The following is a 20,827-nucleotide window of genomic DNA, read 5'->3' as shown; positions in this document are numbered from 1 at the left end:
AGACTTTTTTCAGTTGGTGCATTGCAGCTTTCTGAAAGTTATCCGGATTGTTTTAAATTACGATCTTACTTTGTTGGGGGGGTGGCACGAAACACTCTGATCTGTTCTGGCACGTTTCTATTTTTAGCATTTGACCTGCAGGTCATTCCTGTCTAATTCTGGGTAAATGTTTGGTAGACAGAGTACAGATAATTGCCAATATCATGGACAATTGAGGTGTGACGTGCGAGCGCAAATTAATTTTGTTTATCCTCTTTTCCTGAAACGCTGTCACGGAGACATTAGCCATTTGCCGTATATATATTTATATCTGTTATTTAACAGTTCCACAGTGTTTTCATAACAAATCCCACTTAACAACACATCCCTGCACCGCCCGACATAAATCTGTGCATGACGGATTTTATTATTCCTGAACTGTGATCGCATACTCTGGAAGTCCCTTTATTTTCTGAATTCCTCACGACTTTTTCGAGTGTTGAAGCTTGAAACAGAGCAACTCTTTGCTTTATGAATCATAGATGACCTGGCGATGAGTCCTCTGCAGAACCTCCGGAGTCAGAAAGCTGATGTTATTTTTCCACGGTACACTAACATATAAATCAAATTTGTATTTCTGGAGGAGAGATATGCTGATGTTTTAGGGAGAAGGTGAATCACTGGAGCATACCAAATCATTTGTGAGCTCAGTGCAGAAGTTAGAACATGATACAAAGCCTTTTTTTTCCCTCCATCAAACTATTCTCAAAATCCAAGGACACTTTGAATGAACAGCCCACATAATGGTTTCTTTCTTGAACCTGAAAAACATGCAGTTATATATACAAGACTAGCTGATCGCCATGGAGATTGCAGTCTCACTCTAATAAGTGCACTTTAGTGCTACAGCTGAAAACCATGTTGTGATGAATAATGTAATATAAGCAGCCATAGTAGCTGATAATGTACTAGTAGATGGTTGGTTTCTAAATAGGTGCTATCAGCAGTACATAATGGAACACTGATATACTTTTAGAAATACTAATGGGGTGCAAAAGTCTGAGAGAGCTCGTGAATATATTAGCTAGTTTGCGTTTTTCGAAATTATATTGTAAAATTTTCCATTAACAATAACAGTGAGCTTAATAAAGTGAGCAGAAACACGAATCCACGTATTTTAGTGCATCTTTGGTTTTGATCAGAGCATATACTTGAGATTCGCATTGTGCAAAATTTGCAGATTTTCTTTTTTGTTTTCAGGACATAAGAAGGAGACAAAAACACTGCCCCTAGAGGGCACCAGAGACAAACAGATGAAGTTAGTTGATTAACCAGTGGAAAGGAATTGATTATGGTTATGCACATCATGCTGCTTTTGTTGCAGCAGCAATTAACTAAAAGTAAATTATTATTCCAATTCATACACATTACAGGACATTACACCCATTTTCAATCCTGCTCCTTTGTCTTGCATGGCCTCTTATTTTAGCTGTTGTTTTTAGCATTCTTTGCTTGATGTAGCAGTTTACCTAAACAACAGCCTGAGCCCTCCTTTGTCAGAGTTCTTAGTCAGAGTGTCTTATCCTCCCTGGTGTGTTCCTTTTGTGATTGGTCTGGTCTGGATGCCACTTTAGATTGCTGACTCTTTTACTACATGCTAAATGTAGTTTGGTGCTGTCATGCTCAAATAAGCAAGGCTTTCCCTGAAAAAACAATGTTCCTTGAGAGACAGCATATGTTGCTCCAAAACCTATTCAAATTGTTTATTATTATTGTTTAATGGACCTTTCACAAATGAGCAAGTTATCCATGCTGTTTGCAGCACCGCACATGATCACAGATGTAACCTTAGAACTGTGCACTGAAAACAAGGCTCTCTTCTTTAGCTCTGATGTCACAGCACCCAGCTTTTAAAAAAAATATGTTGCTGGTACTGAATTAAATTAAGCATATATTTTTTTCAAATACTTTTAAATATGCTGTCAATAAAAACAGAATACAATGATTTGCAAATCTCATAAACCCACATTTTATTCACAATATAATAGAAAACATATAAATGTTTAAACTATAAAGACATTTGACATTTTTGTGAAAATTTGAGCTCATTTAGAGTTTAATAGCAGCAACATCTCTCAAAAAGTTGTGATCAGTGCAACAAAAAGGCTGGAAAAGTAAGTGACATTAAAAAGAAACAGTTTGAGGAACATTTTTCAACTAATGAGATTAACTGGCAGCAGGTCAGTAACATGATTGGATATAAAAAGAATATCTTAGAGAGGCAGTTTCTCAGAGCTGAAGATGGGCGGAGGTTCACCAATCTGCAACAAGCTCTGACATGCAAAGAAGAAGCCATATGTGAACATCACTGGGACACACTGCCGTCTTTGTAACATAAAATACGGAAACAAGACCAAGGGCTGTCGGACAAGAATGGAACAACATTCCTCTCCCAAAAGACTGCCATGAAATTCAAAGTGGAGCTAATATTGTTCTTATAATTTTACATTTGATATGTGTTCTATGTTCCACTGTGAATAAAATATGTGTTTATTCTGTATTTATTTACATTTTACAGTCTGGTAACTTTTGGGAATTAGGCTTGTGTGCCAAATTCTTAGTTTTAATAAACTTTATGGTTAAATTATATTTAAATTCTTTGCATTATTACACTATACAGTTGAAAAAATCCAGCTTTTTTTTTGATGAAATAGGATGTCATGTTAATATCCCTGAGACTTACTATAGCTATAACCACCATAATCTAAGTCTTCCTTTCAGTGTAGTAATTTACATTATACACACTCACTGTAATGGAGGTGTCCCCAGGAGGTATAAGACTGTGTTAATAGATTAATGTCTCCAGAAGTAACACATGTGCACACACACTTGAAGTCTGATTGCCTTTCTTGCATGACGTCATCACTGGCCGTCCTCTCTCCTCCCCCTCTGTTTTCCCAGCCCTCGCCTGCATGTCCCCCCTGTCCTGACCTCATCACGCCTTTGTTGGGGAACAAAGAATGTTCAGGCATCTGTTTTGAGGAGAAATAAAGACAGAGAGGAGGAGGGCTGAAATGAGCTTGACTGACTGGATCAGTGAAAGTGAACAGGGCGGCTGCAGCAAGCAATAGTACATTCCTACACACAGGGCTGGGCAGTACACACTTATTTCAGAGATATATATTATTTTTAAACCCCAAATCATACGTCATATCGCTTGATGACATTTTAATTCCTGTGCACTTTGCCCTTCAGTTGTCTTCAGGAGTGTTTTTGTTGTTACAAGGTTGAGCTGGTATTTCCTGTATATCCTGCTCAGTCAACCACAAGACCCGCTGCTCTCTCGCCAGCAGCTTCTCCCTTTAGTTAGATAATCATTTTGCACTCACTGTATGTTCATACAGACACCCTCAGATTACACTGTGCATTTGTCTGAGTCCAAGCCAGAGTGAATACAGAGCAGATTGAGGTCTTAATGCACAAGGATGGGAGTTCAGACAAGAACCCATTAGTGGTAATAAATAAGTAAAGAGCAGAAATGCATGGAAGAAGCTGGTGGGAAGGAAGTGTAGTTCTTTGCACACTCCCCCATGGGAGAGCATGTTCACTCAAAAAGTGTTGCAGCGCTGACTTTCTGTGAAAAGATCTGTGCCTGGCTTAGATTATTTGTTCTTATCTCACAGTACAAAATTGTACATCGGTCTAGCTGTGTGTTTGCACCACTCGCAAATTACACACAGTTCTAGTTGTTTTAAGCTTGTGAATGTTTGTGGCAGAGAAAAAGAGAGATTCCTCAGCATGTGCTGTGATCACCTGCTTCAGTTACGACAGATGATTTTCCATCAGGCAGTGAAAGAGTTAAGTCTGACTCTGCATGCACCGAGCAGGCCTCCCTCCCTCCCCTTCTCTCCATCCATCCATTTTTACTGTGTGTGTTCGCGTGTTTATAGGGGGCTGTGCCATCTGCAGGCTCAGTGCCTGGATTTGTGATAAGCACACACAACTTAGTTTGATAACAAACTAAACAGCAGCTTCCGCCTCCGCGCCGTAGTTTGGGATTCTTACACAGTCCGTGCGCTTCTCGCTGACTGCTTTGGGCTTTAAATATCTTTCTCCACTAGTTCTTCTCTGTGCGACAGCTACGGGATATGCCGAGAGGCGGAGGCGTTTCTTATTCTACCCAAAGCTTCCCCAAGTTGGGACCCCACTGACGCGCTATGACATGAAGGTAAGAGGGAAAGTGGACACGGTGGAGACGATCTTTATGTTTTTCGTGGTTTCTTTTCGTTTTATCGGGGTTTTAACTTTTAAACTCGGAAACAAGGCTGAGTCACGGTCACATACTTCACCTACCCGATCATCGCATTTGACGCAATAATGGCCCCGGTCTTCCTAGTTTGGGACAGAAAGAGCATGCCAGGAAAAGAGCCGCGCTTTCCCCCAGCGGGTCAGTGATTTTTCTCACGGCTGTAGCCCGCAGTGAAGAATACCTGGGCGGGTATGTAGGCCCGATCTGGGAGCAGTTTTATTTGGGGCGGGGGGTTGCGTCCTATAAGTGCAGATAGATCGCGTTCTTTTAATTTAAGCAGGACTTTTTTTCTTTCTTTTTTTTTTTAAATTGTTTAAATCCTCCAAATTTGAAAATGGTCAAGTCAAGGTCAGAAATGGAAAATCAGTTGTGTTTTTGTGCGTGTTAATGTTTTGGGCCTGCTTCTCTTCCTGGCTGTACTTTGAACTTTGTGATAATTAACGAAATCGAGGTGCCAAAATTTGACTTAAAAAGAATTTATCGTCTTCATTTTGCCACATTAACAGAGGCAGAAATCTGTCCAGAGAGACTTTAACTGACTTCTGTTAAACATTTCTCCTCTGCTAGCCCCCATAAAACCACCTTTTCCTTTAAACTGACTTCCACTGACAGAAAGTTATAGGAAGAACGCATTTTCTCTTATTTTCTGGGCACAGCTATGTAGTTTCAAGAAGGGCCTAAGCAGTGAACCGGGCCTGCATTGATCACTGAACCTGCTGTTCTTTGAACCAGAAATAGACTCACTCACTCCCTCTTATCCTGGTACAGTCAAACGTACAGCTAAATCTTTTGAGAGACAAAAGTAGCAGTGTGCTCATATTTCGTGTAACACAATAGATTTTCAAGCGTAATTTTTGCTGTTTTACTTTTTTTTTTTTTTATTGTAAGCCCTACTGATGTGATTGGGCTGTCACTCATCTTTGTACTCCTTTATGTGGGGGAGAGGAAGCTTATCAGTTAGCTTATGATTCCCCTGACTATGTAAGACAAAGCAATCCAAAGTTCAGGACAAAGTGACATGTACTGTAAGGCATAATTTTCTGTAACTGCTGCAGAAAAACATTTTGGTGATTCAGGCAGATAGACATATGCTTACATGTACAGGACACTGGGTGTTTCGTTAGTTATGGGAGGCCCACCACCGCTGTCATGATGATGTAACCAGGTCAGACCAGCAGGGGAGGTGGAGCCCCTCCCTTTTCTCATAATGCCCAACACCTGCAGATTAAACAGTAGTCCCAGATACAGTGAGTTTGGTATGACACAAAACTGTGCTTTTATTAGCAGCAAAAGTGACGAATGAAATAAGATATAGCAAATATTTGTCAAGCTGGTGGCTGCCCGCTTAGGAACAGTGCACTGCATGCCTTAAGCCATCGCCCATGTCTTCAAGTAAATTCGGGGAAAACCGAGATCAGGTGTTTTTTTTTTTTTTTCACTTTGCTCAGAGGCGTGGAGTTATTTCTCTCCTTCCAAACACTAATAATGGGTGGGAAAACATGAGAGCTAAGCGAGCTCACTAATGCTGCTGATAATTGCAGACAGAAGATGATGTATAAGGAGTTATAAAGCTGACAAGTTATGTGAAATTCTTATTTTACATATGCATATGCTTAAATCATGTTTTTATTCTTCCAGAAGGAGCACACTTGTGGACACAGCTGAAGTCACCTTTGGGCCTTCCCTTTAACCGCATTTTTCCATTAAGCTGAACAAGCCGTTTTCCTTTGAAGCAACACAGTGGGCTGGCCTGCTGCTGCTAGATTTTCTTCCTCTACCTGTTAAACACCGCTGCCATCATGCAGACATCATCGATCCGCCGCCAAATGAAAAACATGGTCAACAACTACACCGAGGCCGAGATAAAGGTTAGAGAGGCCACCTCCAACGATCCCTGGGGACCCTCCAGCTCGCTCATGGCTGAAATTGCAGATCTGACCTTCAATGTTGTGGCTTTCACAGAGGTTATGGGTATGGTCTGGAAGAGGCTCAATGATCATGGCAAAAACTGGAGGCATGTTTACAAGGCGCTCACGCTACTGGACTATTTAATCAAAACAGGGTCTGAGCGCGTAGCCAGGGATTGCCGGGACAACATATACAGCATTCAGACACTGAGAGACTTCCAGTACTTAGATCGAGATGGACGTGACCAGGGCCTCAATGTGAGGGAAAAGGCTAAACAGTTGGTGGCTCTGTTGAGGGATGAAGAAAAGCTAAAGAAGGAGCGAACCCAGGCACTGAAGACCAAAACACGCATGACAGGGGTCACAAGTAGCTTAGGTTCGAGTCCCTTACCACCTCCTTACCCAGGATACCCGAGTGATGAGGGCGTCAGGTGCAGAAGCTCTCCTTCCTCCTTCCACTGTGAGTAGCAGGGGCTGTTGTGTAACTACAGACTATATATTACATTACTCAAAGCACACAGTGTTGAGTACTTGAATATTTCCTTTTGCACGGGAGCTGTCATTTTTCTGAATCACTCACATGGCAAGTCACAAGTTAAAATGGTCATGAGTTCATCTGATAAGTTCCCTGAACTCTTATGTGATGAAGTAAATCAAAACCTGTTTTCAAGGTAGTTTCGAAAACACTATTAGTTTTAATACTCACGCTCCACCTTTCCGAGCCTTGACATGCATAAACTGACTGCGATTTCGTTTCAGTTTTGCTCTCTTCACACTGTTGGGCATCTGCATTCCTTTGATTGTCTGGCAGCTAAACTGGATTTATGATAGAGAAGAGGCCCAATGTGTGCTTGTTTCACTCCAACACAGGTTTACAGCATGTTTGCTTGAGGTGATACTCTGTCATCTGCCACTTAAGTGTTTAGGTCATTAGATGGGTTGATGATATAAGACTGAAATTTTCAGTGTGCGACTGAGGAGAGATGGTATCACTGACTTCATCAGCTACAAGTGACAACTCTAACTGGAAAGCTAAATGCATCATTTATAAATGTGGTGCTACTGGTCTGTACTATACTTTGGCAAATGTGTGGTCTTTGTGGGGAATGTTGTTTAAAAAGGCTGTTAGTAACTTTTGCCCTTGTGGTGTCTCAAGGGCAGATGTTTATCTTTTTATGTCTGTGGCTTGCTTCATGAGGGAAAAGTAAATACTGTATACCCGCAAGACGGTATATGACTGTATTTTCTTTCTTTCTTTTTTTTGTTCAACAGATTTTCCACCTAATACAAATTACTAGCATACTTTTCTGAGCAAGAATGAGTGCCAGCGGAAGCACATGGCCAGTGTCCAATTCCTAGCTCTGGTTCTGTGGTTCAGAGATACTATAAAAATAGCATGGTTTATTTGAAGGAGGCTTTCCTATCCATTCCAGAAATCATAGCAAGGAATTGGATAAAGAAACCCCAGATGATTTAGAAAGCCCCACCAGTCCTCTGTTGTTGTTTCTCTCTAGCTGATTTTAACTATAAAAAGGGGGGATATTTTGGTGATTTCCAGAAGATTCCATGATAATGATAATGATTAGTACCGTGGGAGGGGGTCACCAGGTTGTCAGCAGCTAATTGCTAGAAAGTATTCCAGCTCAGACGGGGGATATTGAGGGGCAGTGCGGTGGAAAAGATTGGTTTCCGAGACCTGACTTTTCCAGCGTGTGGCCTGCTTCCCTCTTTTAGCCCTGTGACCCACAGCCTGGCACCCAGACTGGTAAGCTGCCAGCTCCCCCCGACCCCCTTCCCTATTCCCTCTCTCAAATCTGGACCTGAATCCTCCAACTGGCCCAGAGGATTCGGGGTAATAAGGTGGGCCCCACTCCAATCCATCCATTCCTCTCCCCCACCACCAGCCGAACTCTCCACACAGCCACACCATTGTTCTCAGTGCAGGCAGACTGTGGCAAGCAATGTGATCAAAGGCCCTTAACAACAGGCAATGGAAAATTAACATGCAAAAACAGTGCCAGCTCGTTTCTGACCTTAAAAATCACCCTAAAGTGTTTCTTTCTTGGCTTTGCATCCCCTTCCTCCCTCCATCTGTTGATGTTTCTCTCATCCTATGGCTCCCCATTCCTCCCTAAAACCCACTCCCCTCTGCTCTTTCTCTCCTCAACTAGCTCCAGACCTGGAACAAGCACGGCCAGCAACCAGTGGCGAAGAGGAGCTACAGCTGCAGCTGGCCCTGGCTATGAGCCGAGAAGAAAGTGAAAAGGTACAAAAACACACAACACACTCGCTCTTTCAGTGAGCACAAACCTTTCACGCTTACAGGCACATGCGCCAGACAGAAAGAGGCTTCTTCGCTTTGTTGTTGACATTTTATGCTGTAGTAAAACATTAAACAGCTGCCCCAGTGGTGAAGCGTTGCTCCTGACTGTGTATTTTCCAGAACTGTTGTCAGAAAATGATATCATCAGCTCAACCTCTGATGTAGCCAACAATGACCGAGCAGAGTGAGGAAGCTGGGAGCGAAAGAGTGAGAAGCCAGACAGAATGTGTGCATTGATCCACTCTCAAGCTTCCACAGCCCGCCCCGGTCTCCATGCCAAGGGCAGCTTTGCCCTCGGAGACTTCCTGCTTCAGCTCCTGTAGGAATATATTAGAGTGCATATCAGTTTCCACTTCAGCAATCAGACAAATCGGCTGTGATTTTTGATAAGAAATCCAAGGCATTTGATCTGTTTCTCTTCTTTCCAGCATAGCCTATCATTACAGCAAAATCAAGCATGCTTTTTTACCATTTTTTTTGATTTGCCTTCCTCCAATTCCCTCATGTGTAACTCTAGCCACCTCCTCAAGTGGATATCGATGAGCAGACCCAGCTCCAGATCGCTATGAGCCTCAGCAAAGAGGAGGCCCACCAGGTACATGTATACTGGGAGGGATGCAGCTACCTTTGCATTTTTTCTTTGTCCCTTGGTTTAAACATTTAACCCAGTATCACATTCCAGTGTTTTTCCTTCACAGAAGCAACTGCATGCCTACTCACTTTCTCTCCTTCCTACAACTGAACTATCCCCCCTTCACTCACTCACTTTTGAACAGCAAAGAAATATGCAACTTTCTCTAAAAATTAACCAATTGTGGTTTCATCCTTTGTTTTTTCTTATACTAACCATAAGTTGTTTCCTCTGAGTACACTTGTATGAGACACACATCTCAGGCTCTGACCTGGTGCTGCTGACCTTCTGGTGTGGTGCCAGGGAAGGGCAAAGGACTGGCTCCTTCACATTGATTGGGAAACCTGTTAAATTTGCTTGTGAAGTACTGTGAGGATGCCCAACTTTATTTCTGGTAAAATGGAAGCTGACTGTAAATCCCTCCTTGGTTTACACTTTCACAGCCAGTCCAACGCGCTCCTGCTGCTGCCCTGGATATGGACGAGGAAACTCAGCTCCAGTTGGCCCTGAGCTTGAGCAAGGAGGAGCACCAGCAGGTAGAGTGTCCTGGGGAGTGGGTGAGAGGACTTGAACCATTTCCTAAGCACTTTTGAAATAGACAGTAAGAACTGTCGTGACATTTTTCACAAGTTATTTATAAAAAATGAAGGTGCAGGTGACCACACTTGTCACTTCAGTTTGAATTACAGTGCTGTGCAAAAGACTTGAGCCACCCCCTCATTTCTGGCTTCTACGGAACCAGACTTCTTGTAACTGTTTTATTTTTTGAAGTTGTCTTAAGCCATAATTCTCCAGACTTTTTGGAGGTCTTTCAAAGCTTTTCCTTGGACATTGACTGTTTTTTCCACTCATTATTAAAGGATTTTTATTTTCTTGGTAGTGTTACGTGGCTTAAAAAAAACAATCATTTAAGCAAAAAAAAAAAGAAAAAAAAGGCAGCCTGCTCAAGTGATGAATCAGTGCTGTGTAAACACAGACAACTTAGCAAAGAAGCAACTGTAAATGGTATATTTTGGCACTTCCAGTCTGTCACAAAAATCAAAAAATTTTTTCCATTTTCTTTAGTTGAATCTATGAAAAGTACTAAAGATGACACGGTTTGACAAACCAAAAAGAATCATTTTGCACCAACAAGGTGATTCCCACAAAGCTATTAGCTAAAACTCGCCATATCTCAGCATGGTGTGCGGTGTGTTCATTATAAATTTAAGGAAATCAGACAAGTGGAGGACAAAAGAAGTGGAAGGACTAAAAAAGGAAATGGAAAGCATCTGAAAGTCATCCATCCATCTTCTTTTGCTTATCCAATTCAGAGTCATGGGTGGGCTGGAGCGTATCCCAACTGCCATAGGGCGAATGGTAGGGTGCACCCTGGGCAGGTCGCCAATGTGTCTCAGGGTTTATCATGTTCTTAAGAAACAGGAAAAATCCAGCAAAGAAAAACACACAGTGGAACACTATTGGTCATGAATTAACCTCCACAGAGCCCACACCTCACCATTATTGTAACAGTGTGAGATCATCTTGACAGAGAACAGAAGTAAAGACAGCCAACATCCAAAGAAGAAAGAAAGCTGCTATATATGCTGTATTTCAAGCCATCTTATTCCACATCTTAAATAAATAAATCATAAATGAATACATTACTATTTTGCCTATTTCTTTATATCCCAGTGATATATATAAGGAAATTAAATGTGGGTCAAAACTTTTGCACAATACTTTATTTATAATGTAAATTCAGACTTGCTTCCTGAATAGCTCAGGAGAATATTACCTGTTTAATTTCAGTCCTCTGTTACAACATAAGCCATTATATGATCAGTGCCACTTGTCCTAAATCATCCTTTCTCTCTGTATTTTTTTTTAAATTATATTTTCCCCCATACAACCTTTACAGTACCTTATTGCCACACTTTCTGCTTCCTTTTCTTTGCCTTGTTTGAAAAAGTTGTATAACGTTCACTTTGTTGTATTATCTCGGCAACCTTTGGACCCCCGCTTCCTGTCTCACTCTCTTTGTCTCTTTCCTCCCCCTTTTTTACCCTCTCTGTCTACACTCCTATATAGTAACACAATAGAACTGCTCTGTTAGAGATCACAGGGATGCTCTGCTTTCTGTCCTCTCTTTGGCCAGGGAATTTTCTGGTTTCTGCCAACTGTGTACATATGTTGCATAGGAAAAATGCAAGCCATCTATTTTTCCTGTGCACCGTCACTGAATGAGAAATATAGTGTGATGTGACAATATGTGACCCGTAAAGGCTTACGTGTGTCTTTTATCTGTTGAAAGGAGCAGCTCAGCCGCCAAGGAGATGAGTCCCTGCTCCAGAAAGCTCTGGACGAGAGCAAACGTGAAATGGAGAAAAAAGGCGGGGTATGAAAGCTTGAAACATAAGCAGTAGTATATGACTATGAAAACATTCAATAATACTGTCAAAATATATGTTGAAATATAAACTTTTTCTGGTTTTGTTTTTTTCTTTGATGAATTTGGTCAGACGGCCTTTATGGACCTGGTAGATGTTTTCGCAGTACCCACAGATCTGCCTCCCAGTGACCATCGGTGGAATAATGCCTCACACCAGGCAGCTGCTGGGGCTGGAGGTACAGACCATTGGGACTCTTTCGGTGAGCCTTGAGTTGGCTTGGTCATGGTATATTATTTTAGATGGAATCGTATGAAGATGAAGAATCTTTTTTTTTTTTACATGAAACTCTCTGCTTTTTGTACCTACAAAATAATTTGAACTGCTCACCGGCTAACACTCTTTTATTTGTGTGTTAATTAAGAAGGCAGCCGCGTTCCAAGAGCTGATTCTCCATGGATGGTACCTCCACCTTCAAATAGCCCTCCCCCACCGTGGGAACCTCCAGCCAACCCCTGGGATCCACCACAGGACAACGTCTCCAGCCTCAGTCCTGTATGGTCTTTGCCTGCAAATACAGGTGAGTGTTTTCACTTACAAGTAGGGTAACTAAAATAAAGACGTCACCTGGATATCTTAAAAACTACCTATGTTCCACAGAAAGTTAAATAGCATTTCTGTCATGTTTTTATCCTCGTCAGGAGCTGATCTGTTCACAGCGCCTTTAGGAAGATCAGCACCTACAGAACCTGCTCCCCGAACTCTAAGTCCCTCAGGTAAACAATACACTATCTGCTATTCTTGTTCTACTTTTTGTACGTTGGTTCCACTTGCAGTCTTACTTGTCTTTCTACTTTTCTGCTGACAGATGCTGATCTGTTTGATGACGCTATGGATGGTGGTCAGGTGAACGGGGCTAGTGGGCGAGAGGACAGCCCTGAGCTTTTTGACCTTTCTCGTCTTCGAGAAAGCCTGAATGACCCCAGCTCTCGAACATGCCGGACACCCGAGTCCTTCCTGGACCCTTCGGCAGCTTCCTTGGTGAACTTGGACAGCTTGATCCCAGGAAACCCATCAGCCAAGAACAAGAACCCGTTTTTATCAGGTATGTTTTGTATTATTGACTGCAGGTGCAGTCATTGCACTTTGTTATTGGACATACAGAGTAGTTAAAACATTGTATTCAAATCAGCCAGGTGCTGGTTGTGCATAAGATGAGCACAACCACCACCTGGCAGTGTTAATCATTTACCAGTGTGTGCCATGTACTGGTAAATGCAGGCGAGTGATAATCCGCTGCCATGTAACGACTGCAGTAAAACCCCCACGTGCAGAGTGCTAGATATTTCCATTTTTTCCATTTATCCTTGCTGGTATCTGTTTTTTGTGATCTCCAGTTGGTTTGTGAATGAGAATTAAAGTTTTTTTTTTTGTTCCTGCCTTTTAAATCTCAGATGAGTTTTGGGAACAGTGTGTGCTTGAAACTGTAGCGTCATGAGAGACATAAAGAGGTCATTGACTCATCAGGTTCAAGGCTCAGTTTTAGAAAAAATAAACTTTGAATAGGTGTTAAAAGTAGACTTTTTCTCTTTATTTCTTTTCACATAGGCCTGAATGCTCCTTCACCCAGCAATCCATTCCAAGCAGATCAGCCGAAACTAAGTCTAAATCAAATGGGCACCGGCTCCGCCTTGACGGCTCCCCACGCCACTTCTCTTCCATACAGTGCCTCCTTGCCGCTGCCTACAAGTCATCCGGGTGCCAGCATCCCGTCGTCACATACTCACCCCACCCATCCTGGACTGGACTTGCCAGTGAGGCTCCCTGAGCCCTTGTTGCCTTTCTCTTCAGCAAGTGCTCAGGGATCACAGGCCGCACAGAGCAGTCAAAACCCCTTCTTATGAGGACAAACTAAACCGGAAAAAATATTTTAGAAAAATGGAAATTCACTAAATTGTCCTCTTGAAATATTGCTCTAACTGCACACCAAACTACAGCCCAATGGACTTTTATGAAAAACCTATTCTTAGTTGTTTTTATATTCTTGTAATGCACAATAACCTTTAGGTAGACGCAAGCTGAATCTGCTCTTCACTGCAGCAACATATCCTGCTCCTCTTTTAATGAACAGACTACAACAGAGATAACACTTTTTTTTTCTTTTTTTTTTAAATCTAACTACTAAGTGTCAAGTACAATTTCAAGGTCATACCCTACAACGTAGAAACAAAAGGTCTGATAATATTTTGCTGTCAACAAACTAAGCTGTAAGTAGAGGGAAGATGCATTACAGGTTTAGGTGGTCACTGCTGATTACACATTCTCGGTATGTGCACATCTACCTGTTCGCTGCTTGAAGTACTGCATCATACTGGTATATGGCTGGAACAGAGCTGGTGGGGGAAAATCAGTGTATACCAGTCTGCTATTATGAAATTCAAGTGGCGAATGAAGTAATAGTTTGGGAGGACTGTGAGCAAATAATTCATATGAAGTAACCTTAAAAAATGTATGAATATGAGTTTATTCATTGCTTGCAAACCACTGACTTCACCAAATATAGGAGTGTATTTACAACACTGCTCAGTTCTTCACATGGGTTTATTCACTTGCATTTACTCATTTCCCTTGGTATCAATACATGCCACATGAAATCATGACGACTCAGGAACACACTCAGTATCACTGTCTCATAAGCAGTTTGCGCCCCCTGCTGGTGGTGAAGTCAGCAATATTACCTCTTACATTGCATCACTACCAGAATAAACAGAAAAAAGTGACAATAAGCCAAAAAAGAAACACAAAAAACTGCTCCTCTCAATTAAAACATAACATCCACATACACTGAAAACAAAGTTCATACACAAAATCCAAATTTCATTAAGAAAAAAAACATATACAAAGATAAATACTGAATGCCTTACATGAGAAAATATTCTGTAAAATCTTCATAAAGTTCTATAAGAGTTGTTACTCATTTTTTTTTTTTTATATTAAATCTGAAGTGAAAGAGCTTTTTTTAATTTCAGACAGAGTTCACGTGACTTACAGCCATGGAAAACAGCCATAACAGAAAACAGGAACTCTTATAAGTGACAGTATCAATCAGGAATACCTCAGATTCCCACTCTGCGTCGAATAACAAATGCATGAAAGTAAGACCTTTGCAAATGAGACAATCATTTGATCCTGTTATACTATCACTTCGTCCTCTTCACTCTGCCTAATGTACAGTTATGTCTTTGTGCTACCAAAGATAAACACTCTTACACGAGAAACACACCATGAAAACCTCAACAGAGTAGCATATAAGCTGATAAAGACCAAAAGGCAGAACATTTTTTGTATAAACAGTATCACTATTATAAGATACAAATACAGAAACTGGCACGCACGCACACACACACAGTCACTGGCCACTTTATTAAGTATACCTCACTAGTTCAGGGTTGGACCCATTTTTCCTTCAGAGCTGTTTTAATTATATTTAACAAGGTGCTAGAAACATTCCTTGGATTTTGGTCCATACTGACTTGACAGTCTTATGTATTTGCTGCAGATCTGTCATATGCACAACCATGGTGTGAGTTTGCACCAGACTTTGAAGGTGCTCCACTGGATTGAGATCTGGTGACTCTTGTGGCCATTTGAGTACAGTGAACTGATTGTCAAGTTCATGACTGGAGCTTTGTGACATACTGCGTTATCCTGCTGGGTGCAGGGTACCAAGAAAATATCCGGCACACCATTACACCACTACCAGCCTGATCCTCTGATATAAGGCAGCGTGGATCTATACTTTCATTTTATTTATGCCAAATTGTAACAATACCATCCAAATTGCTGGGAGAAACTTACACTCACTGGACCAGGCAACATTTTTCAATTCTTTGATGTCTAACTTTGGTTAGCCTGTGCAAACTATAGCCTGTTTCCTGTTCTTAGCCCCTCTGGTCTCCTTTTCCTCTGATCATCTACAACAACAAGGCCAGAGAACCCAGAGAACTCGGTTCAGCAGATCATCTTTACCATGTTTCAATGCTTAAACTAATTCAGTTACTGCCATGTTATTAGCTGATTAGATATTTGCATGAAAGAGTAATTGTGTACCTAATGAAGTAATCAGTAAGCGTATGTCACTTGACTGTGACGGACTCCAGCCAGCTCATCACCTCTTTAAGTCCCTCTCCAGATCTGGCACTGACTTCCAGTGTTGTGATTGGCTGAGTCGCAGATGCAACAATGTCATCCATCCTGAACAGTGACTTTATCTCTATAAGGCTCATAGTGCAAGGCATGTCCCTGGGGGAAAATATAAAATTGGAAAAGAAAATCAAAAATTTCCTAGTGGTATTATTAGCTTTCCTTATTACATACAAATTGCATTAAACCTGCTAGAGATCCTGTACAATATGGTAAAACACTAATAGAGACTGATGTGTATTCTACGAGTGTCACCTCTTGTTGAAGAGAATAAGCACAGAGGCCTTGCTCAGAGGCTCAGCTGACAGTACTGACAGCAACTGGATACAGGAGGAGGATATCTGAGCAATGTTGGCCGAATCCACCATGAACTATGGAGAAACAAAAGAAATCTACTCAAGTACTTCAATTTAGTAAACCCATATTGAATATTACAAATATAAACAGCATGTATACAAAGATCATACAATGACAGAGGAGCAGTCTTTGAAGTAACTGGGCCATATAGGGCCCATGCAGCCTCCCAGCTCTCTCACAGTCACCTTCTTCTTCTTCACGGTTAGATCTGTCAGATTGGTTCCTACCTACAAAGAATGAAGACTGGAGATGGAGAACTTACACGGATAAGGTGTCAGAGACTTTGAACTGTCCATTAGTACTTACTGTGGGAAGAGTTGAAGGTGGTGTCCCCAATTCATCTAAACCATGTACGATAAACTGTAAATGAAATCTGATAGGAAAATCGACTGGAGACAGCATTGCTATCAGCTTTAAAGAAAAACATTTTGAAATGTTTACGCAATATTTTATGAGCTATGAAAGTAGAACTTGAATATTTGTTATGAGTAAGGTTGGTGATGTCACAGCTGAGAGACTACTGTTGACTTGTCACCTCACAAATGAAATCACGTCATCTGTTCAGATGACAGTTTATTAATAATCCACCAATTTGGGCTAAGTTTATATGCGATGGGCCCCATGCATGTAATCTAGGCAACTGGAGGATAGTGTTTAACTTGTGCTGTTGCAGATCACTTCCCTTTCAATCTCTGAAATAGCTATGTGAACGAGAACTGCCTCCAGATAAATACTGGAAAAACCAAAGGGCTGGTGGTGAACGTCCACAGGCACAAATATCCTTCTCCACTTACGAAATGGAGAATGTGGACTATATCAAAAAAAATGCTATTTACCAAAAAGGACAGAGCAGGCTGTATCTGGTAAGTATGCCAAGGACTTTTGAAGTGCAGGAGAAGCTCCTGAAGACTCTGTGGTTCCAACAGCTATCTGTAATGGTGCTGGTCTGTTGGGGCAGCAGTATCTCTACTGGGGTCAAAAAGAATTGAAACAGGTAGACCAAGAGTGCCAACGTGATGCCCTCTTGACCCAGTGGAGGTAGTAAGTGACAGGTAGCATGGTAGCTAAACACATCCCACCCCATGCAGGACACTCTTACAGCACTGAGCAGCTTCTTCAGCGTCAGGCTGCTGGACCCACGGTGTGTAAAGGAGCAATATTGGAGGTCTTTTCATCCAGCAGAGCCGCAGCAGTAAAACACATGTATACTTACACATGCACACATTGGGGACTGATAAATCACAGTGTGCAACTGTTTTCAACACTCCATCTTCTATTAGCATCATCTGGGGCTCTGTTTTTTTGCTTCTAGGCATCTAAAGATGTTATTTTATTTTATCACTGCGACATATATGTACACACATTTAAATTATACTTCGTCTATCTTGTACATGTTTCCTATTGTTTTATATAATTATAATTATTACTGTTATTATCCACTTTCTGACCATTGACAATTTCACATTACAGTACAGCACTAATTTCTGCTGTAATGTGAATTTCCAAACTATTGGACTAATAAGGGCTACCAAAGCTTAAATATTGTAATAATAATCTCTCTTACAGATCTTATTATGAAAATGAATTTGTACACATACCGATGCAAAATAAAATAACACTGGGTATCGACATTTGGCAATTGGGAAAGGCGATATACAAACCCTGGTCGTCCATTACTTAGCAACTTAAGTACTACACAAGCTCATAGGCTAAATTAGTTAGCTAATTAAGCTATTTGGTAGTATTTCCTTTTACGTCAAAGAAATTCACATGGCCACAAAGGATATTTTGTAGACGTTTGAGCAACAACGTCTTTCCAACACCGGTCGCTCCGAGGAGTAAACACATTTCTTTGCTGGTCATGCCGGTTTTTCCGCAGAACCATAGTTAAACTCGTAGCGTATAGCTGTAGCCTCACTTGGCACCATGGCGACGTTCACGTGACCGGACAAACGTCGGTCACGCGACGTTCACGTGACCGGACAAACGTCGCAACTATTGGACAAAGTAGAAATCAATCAACCCAGACTTGTTTATGATTGGCTACTACTCAATCATTATTTACATAACGGAAGAAAAACAAGATCCTGCTTCGGGACAAAGTCCTGGTTGGCTGCCGCAACGGAAACTGTCAGAAAGACTTTCATACCCGCATTTGCGATGCGTAGGTGGTTTTAGTCCTGCTGTAACTGTCCTGGAACTGATGATAAATAATCATGGAAGCTAAGTTAAAGAGGGAGTTGGGGACAACCATGCTGAAATCAGCTGGTCATGCTGGAGGTGGATGCATCAGCGAGGGACAGAGTTATCATACTGACACTGGGAAAGTGTTTGTAAAGATAAATCACAAGAGTGAGGTATTTGTTATTGTTAGTTTTTCATTTTCTTTAACTGTTGTGTCATTCAGTTCATGATCGGCTTTCGGCGTGTGCTCAACTCGGGACTTAAATGAATGGGACATGATCCAGCAGCTGCACCACACTACTGTCCGTGGACTTTGTGTAGATGTTGTGGAGTGGAGAACAATGCAAAAATTCACATTTACTGAAGCTTGTGTTTACCAGACCGTGTTGTCCTGTCTTTAAATTATCCAGGCCAAACTGATGTTTGATGGAGAAATGGCCAGTCTGGAGGCTATTGTAAAGACAGAAACCGTGAAAGTCCCCAAGCCCATAAAGGTGATTGAGCTTGACACAGGAGGCTCTGTATTTGTGATGGAACATCTGGACATGAACAGTCTTAGCAAGTAAGAGAGCTCTTGACTACATTTTTTTCTTTAGTGCAGATTAAAGCAGAATTTGGGCAGATGAATTTAGTTTTAGAAACACTGAGCAAAATATTGTTTCAATGACATACTTGATTTTTAAACACAATGAGCAGGTACTCAAAACAGCTAGGAGAGAAGATGGCAGATCTGCATCTTCACAACAAGAAACAACTGGAAAAATTAAATAAAGAGCAACAGACAGTGGGTAATTCAGTTTAACTTCATCTTAGGATGCCACAATGTGGATAATACACACACACACACACACACACACACACACCAATGAATAATAATGAACTGTGTCAAATTTAAGGTAAAAAGTTTGTGATTACTGTTTATTAATATTACGGCTATATATGCAGGAAAAGGAGCGGGGCAGTCAGATGTGGCTGCTGTTGAAAAATTTGGCTTCCATGTAACTACATGCTGTGGATATCTGCCACAGGTAAAGCCAATGTATATGTGTCTATATACTGTGTCTGCATTCTAGTGGAGGGTGTACAGTATTGATGTCTCTAAGTTGTGTTACAAATGTTTGGTCTCCAAATCTTCAAGATGTTAAAGTGAATTTCAGCAGCATCACAGTTTTTTCTCATTCTTACCTCTCCAGGACAATCAATGGCAGAGTGATTGGGTTCCATTCTACACCCAGCAGAGGCTACAGCACCAGCTTAACATGGTGGAGAAATCGTATGGAGACAGGGAGACCAGAGAACTATGGGCTGAGTTACAGGTGCAACCTCCCTTTGATCCTGTTTGAAATTAAACATATTTTGCACAAGACATTATGATTGTATCAGCATTGTAATGTGCATGTTGTGTCTCTTATTTCCAGCTGAAGATCCCTCAGTTCTTCAAAGATGTGGAGATAGTCCCTGCTCTCCTACATGGAGATTTATGGGGAGGAAACGTGGCAGAATGTGCAGACGGCCCAGTCATCTTCGATCCTGCTTCCTTCTACGGCCACTCTGAGTTTGAGTTGGGTATTGCCGGGATGTTTGGTGGCTTCAACAGTGCTTTTTACTCTGCATACCACAGCAAGATTCCCCAAGCACCAGGATTTGCAAAGAGGAACCAGCTTTACCAACTCTTCCACTACCTGAATCACTGGAACCACTTTGGTGGTGGTTACAAAGGTTCTTCCATAAGAGTTATGAAGACCCTGCTGAAATAAACACACTCACAGGCACTCTTAGAAAGCATTGCAGTCTTACATTGAAGTATTATGCGATTTTGCTTATTTGACCAAAAACAGTGTGTGAAGACACTAAACAACACATCTAACACTTTAATGTCTTCTGTACTGTGCAGAAAATACTGACCTAACATAGAAAAAACAGTTGCATCCTGCCAGCTCATCTGACACTTTCCTGCTTCCTAATATTTAAAACAGAATCTGCAAATAAATTCTGTATTTTGCACAAGGTGTTACAGTGAATTAAGTGTAGTTTGTTTATAGACATAAATTAAACAAAACTTGCAAATCAGAAGTCTGTACTGCACACCAATGACTGAACTTAAAAATTATTGTTTTTTATTTATTTATGTTAATATTGAGGAATCCTTTATAAGCAGGTAGAACAAACCAGAATCTGACTTTCACTATGGATGCAATGTTTTATATTTTATCTACATTATAGTAGAATGGCTACGAATGGAATAAAGGTTGGCATACTAACTACACCTACAAAATATCCCTGTATAACAGTGAGTCATTGCAAGCCCTTGTTGTGCATGGTATAACCATTATTAAATCCTAAGCGAATCCATTGTGTTTTTCCAGACCTGCTGAATTTGTTATTTATCTAGTGTGAAAACCTTTACGCACTAGATTTACACACCTTAATTCCCTGTGAATGGAGGCATGGAAAAGAAAAACAATCCCATTTGGATAGAAATGTTTCATCATTAGGTCAACTTCACAGCAGCCCAAATAACTGTTTAGTAAAAGGTTAGTAAACATATCCTGCATTAATACGGTC

General features: G+C 41.2%; 3 protein-coding genes across 4 annotated transcripts; 2 read left to right on the top strand and 1 right to left on the bottom strand.

Moving 5' to 3' along the window:
• Nucleotides 1-3,946: 3,946 nt before the first annotated feature.
• epn3a (epsin 3a) lies at nucleotides 3,947-14,415 on the top strand. Of its 2 annotated transcripts, none has more exons than XM_085352548.1 (11): nucleotides 3,947-4,207; nucleotides 5,927-6,655; nucleotides 8,367-8,461; nucleotides 9,036-9,113; nucleotides 9,593-9,685; nucleotides 11,443-11,526; nucleotides 11,651-11,756; nucleotides 11,943-12,098; nucleotides 12,220-12,294; nucleotides 12,387-12,623; nucleotides 13,127-14,415. In XM_085352548.1, exons 2-11 carry the CDS (start codon nucleotides 6,088-6,090, stop codon nucleotides 13,420-13,422), a joined length of 1,788 nt encoding a protein of 595 aa, XP_085208674.1. In that variant the 5' UTR covers nucleotides 3,947-4,207; nucleotides 5,927-6,087; the 3' UTR covers nucleotides 13,423-14,415. The 2 variants fall into 2 exon arrangements, with proteins under 2 accessions (XP_085208674.1, XP_085208673.1); XM_085352547.1 differs by having other exon boundaries at nucleotides 11,651-11,780.
• A 603-nt stretch (nucleotides 14,416-15,018) lies between these two features.
• On the bottom strand, nucleotides 15,019-17,983 carry arl16 (ADP-ribosylation factor-like 16). Its single transcript, XM_085352546.1, has 5 exons — nucleotides 17,866-17,983; nucleotides 16,385-16,440; nucleotides 16,189-16,305; nucleotides 15,977-16,092; nucleotides 15,019-15,820 (listed from the first exon to the last, which is right to left on the bottom strand). The coding sequence occupies exons 1-5, from the start codon at nucleotides 17,939-17,941 to the stop codon at nucleotides 15,655-15,657; spliced, it is 531 nt and encodes a 176-aa protein (XP_085208672.1). The 5' UTR covers nucleotides 17,942-17,983; the 3' UTR covers nucleotides 15,019-15,654.
• Nucleotides 17,984-18,233: 250 nt separating this feature from the next.
• On the top strand, nucleotides 18,234-20,603 carry fn3krp (fructosamine 3 kinase related protein). The gene is made up of 6 exons (XM_085352545.1): nucleotides 18,234-18,435; nucleotides 18,673-18,824; nucleotides 18,959-19,050; nucleotides 19,208-19,290; nucleotides 19,456-19,578; nucleotides 19,681-20,603. Exons 1-6 carry the CDS (start codon nucleotides 18,295-18,297, stop codon nucleotides 20,017-20,019), a joined length of 930 nt encoding a protein of 309 aa, XP_085208671.1. The 5' UTR covers nucleotides 18,234-18,294; the 3' UTR covers nucleotides 20,020-20,603.
• The last annotated feature ends 224 nt before the right edge of the window (nucleotides 20,604-20,827 follow it).

This window comes from Diplotaxodon limnothrissa, linkage group LG4 (genome assembly GCF_057381915.1).
Source record: "Diplotaxodon limnothrissa isolate DT_005_m linkage group LG4, D_limnothrissa_male_GT1.1, whole genome shotgun sequence".
NCBI classification, from domain to species: Eukaryota; Metazoa; Chordata; class Actinopteri; order Cichliformes; family Cichlidae; genus Diplotaxodon; species Diplotaxodon limnothrissa.
Note: the sequence above shows the minus strand (reverse complement) of the source record. Positions and strands in the feature narration are given on the sequence as shown.

What these genes read in the sequence shown, in the direction of transcription:
- fn3krp (XM_085352545.1), top strand. Translation starts at nt 18,295, where the DNA reads ATGGAAGCTAAGTTAAAGAGGGAGTTGGGGACAACCATGCTGAAATCA. An exon ending in AGATAAATCACAAGAGTGAG is followed by an intron (nt 18,436 to 18,672) that starts GTATTTGTTATT and finishes TAAATTATCCAG; the next exon opens with GCCAAACTGATGTTTGATGG. An exon ending in TAAAGAGCAACAGACAGTGG is followed by an intron (nt 19,051 to 19,207) that starts GTAATTCAGTTT and finishes CTATATATGCAG; the next exon opens with GAAAAGGAGCGGGGCAGTCA.
- arl16 (XM_085352546.1), bottom strand. Translation starts at nt 17,941, where the DNA reads ATGACCAGCAAAGAAATGTGTTTACTCCTCGGAGCGACCGGTGTTGGA. An exon ending in AAGACTGCTCCTCTGTCATT is followed by an intron (nt 16,093 to 16,188) that starts GTATGATCTTTG and finishes GTTTCTCCATAG; the next exon opens with TTCATGGTGGATTCGGCCAA. An exon ending in CTTATTCTCTTCAACAAGAG is followed by an intron (nt 15,821 to 15,976) that starts GTGACACTCGTA and finishes ATTTTCCCCCAG; the next exon opens with GGACATGCCTTGCACTATGA.
- epn3a (XM_085352547.1), top strand. Translation starts at nt 6,088, where the DNA reads ATGCAGACATCATCGATCCGCCGCCAAATGAAAAACATGGTCAACAAC. An exon ending in AGACCATTGGGACTCTTTCG is followed by an intron (nt 11,781 to 11,942) that starts GTGAGCCTTGAG and finishes GTGTTAATTAAG; the next exon opens with AAGGCAGCCGCGTTCCAAGA. An exon ending in CAAGAACCCGTTTTTATCAG is followed by an intron (nt 12,624 to 13,126) that starts GTATGTTTTGTA and finishes CTTTTCACATAG; the next exon opens with GCCTGAATGCTCCTTCACCC.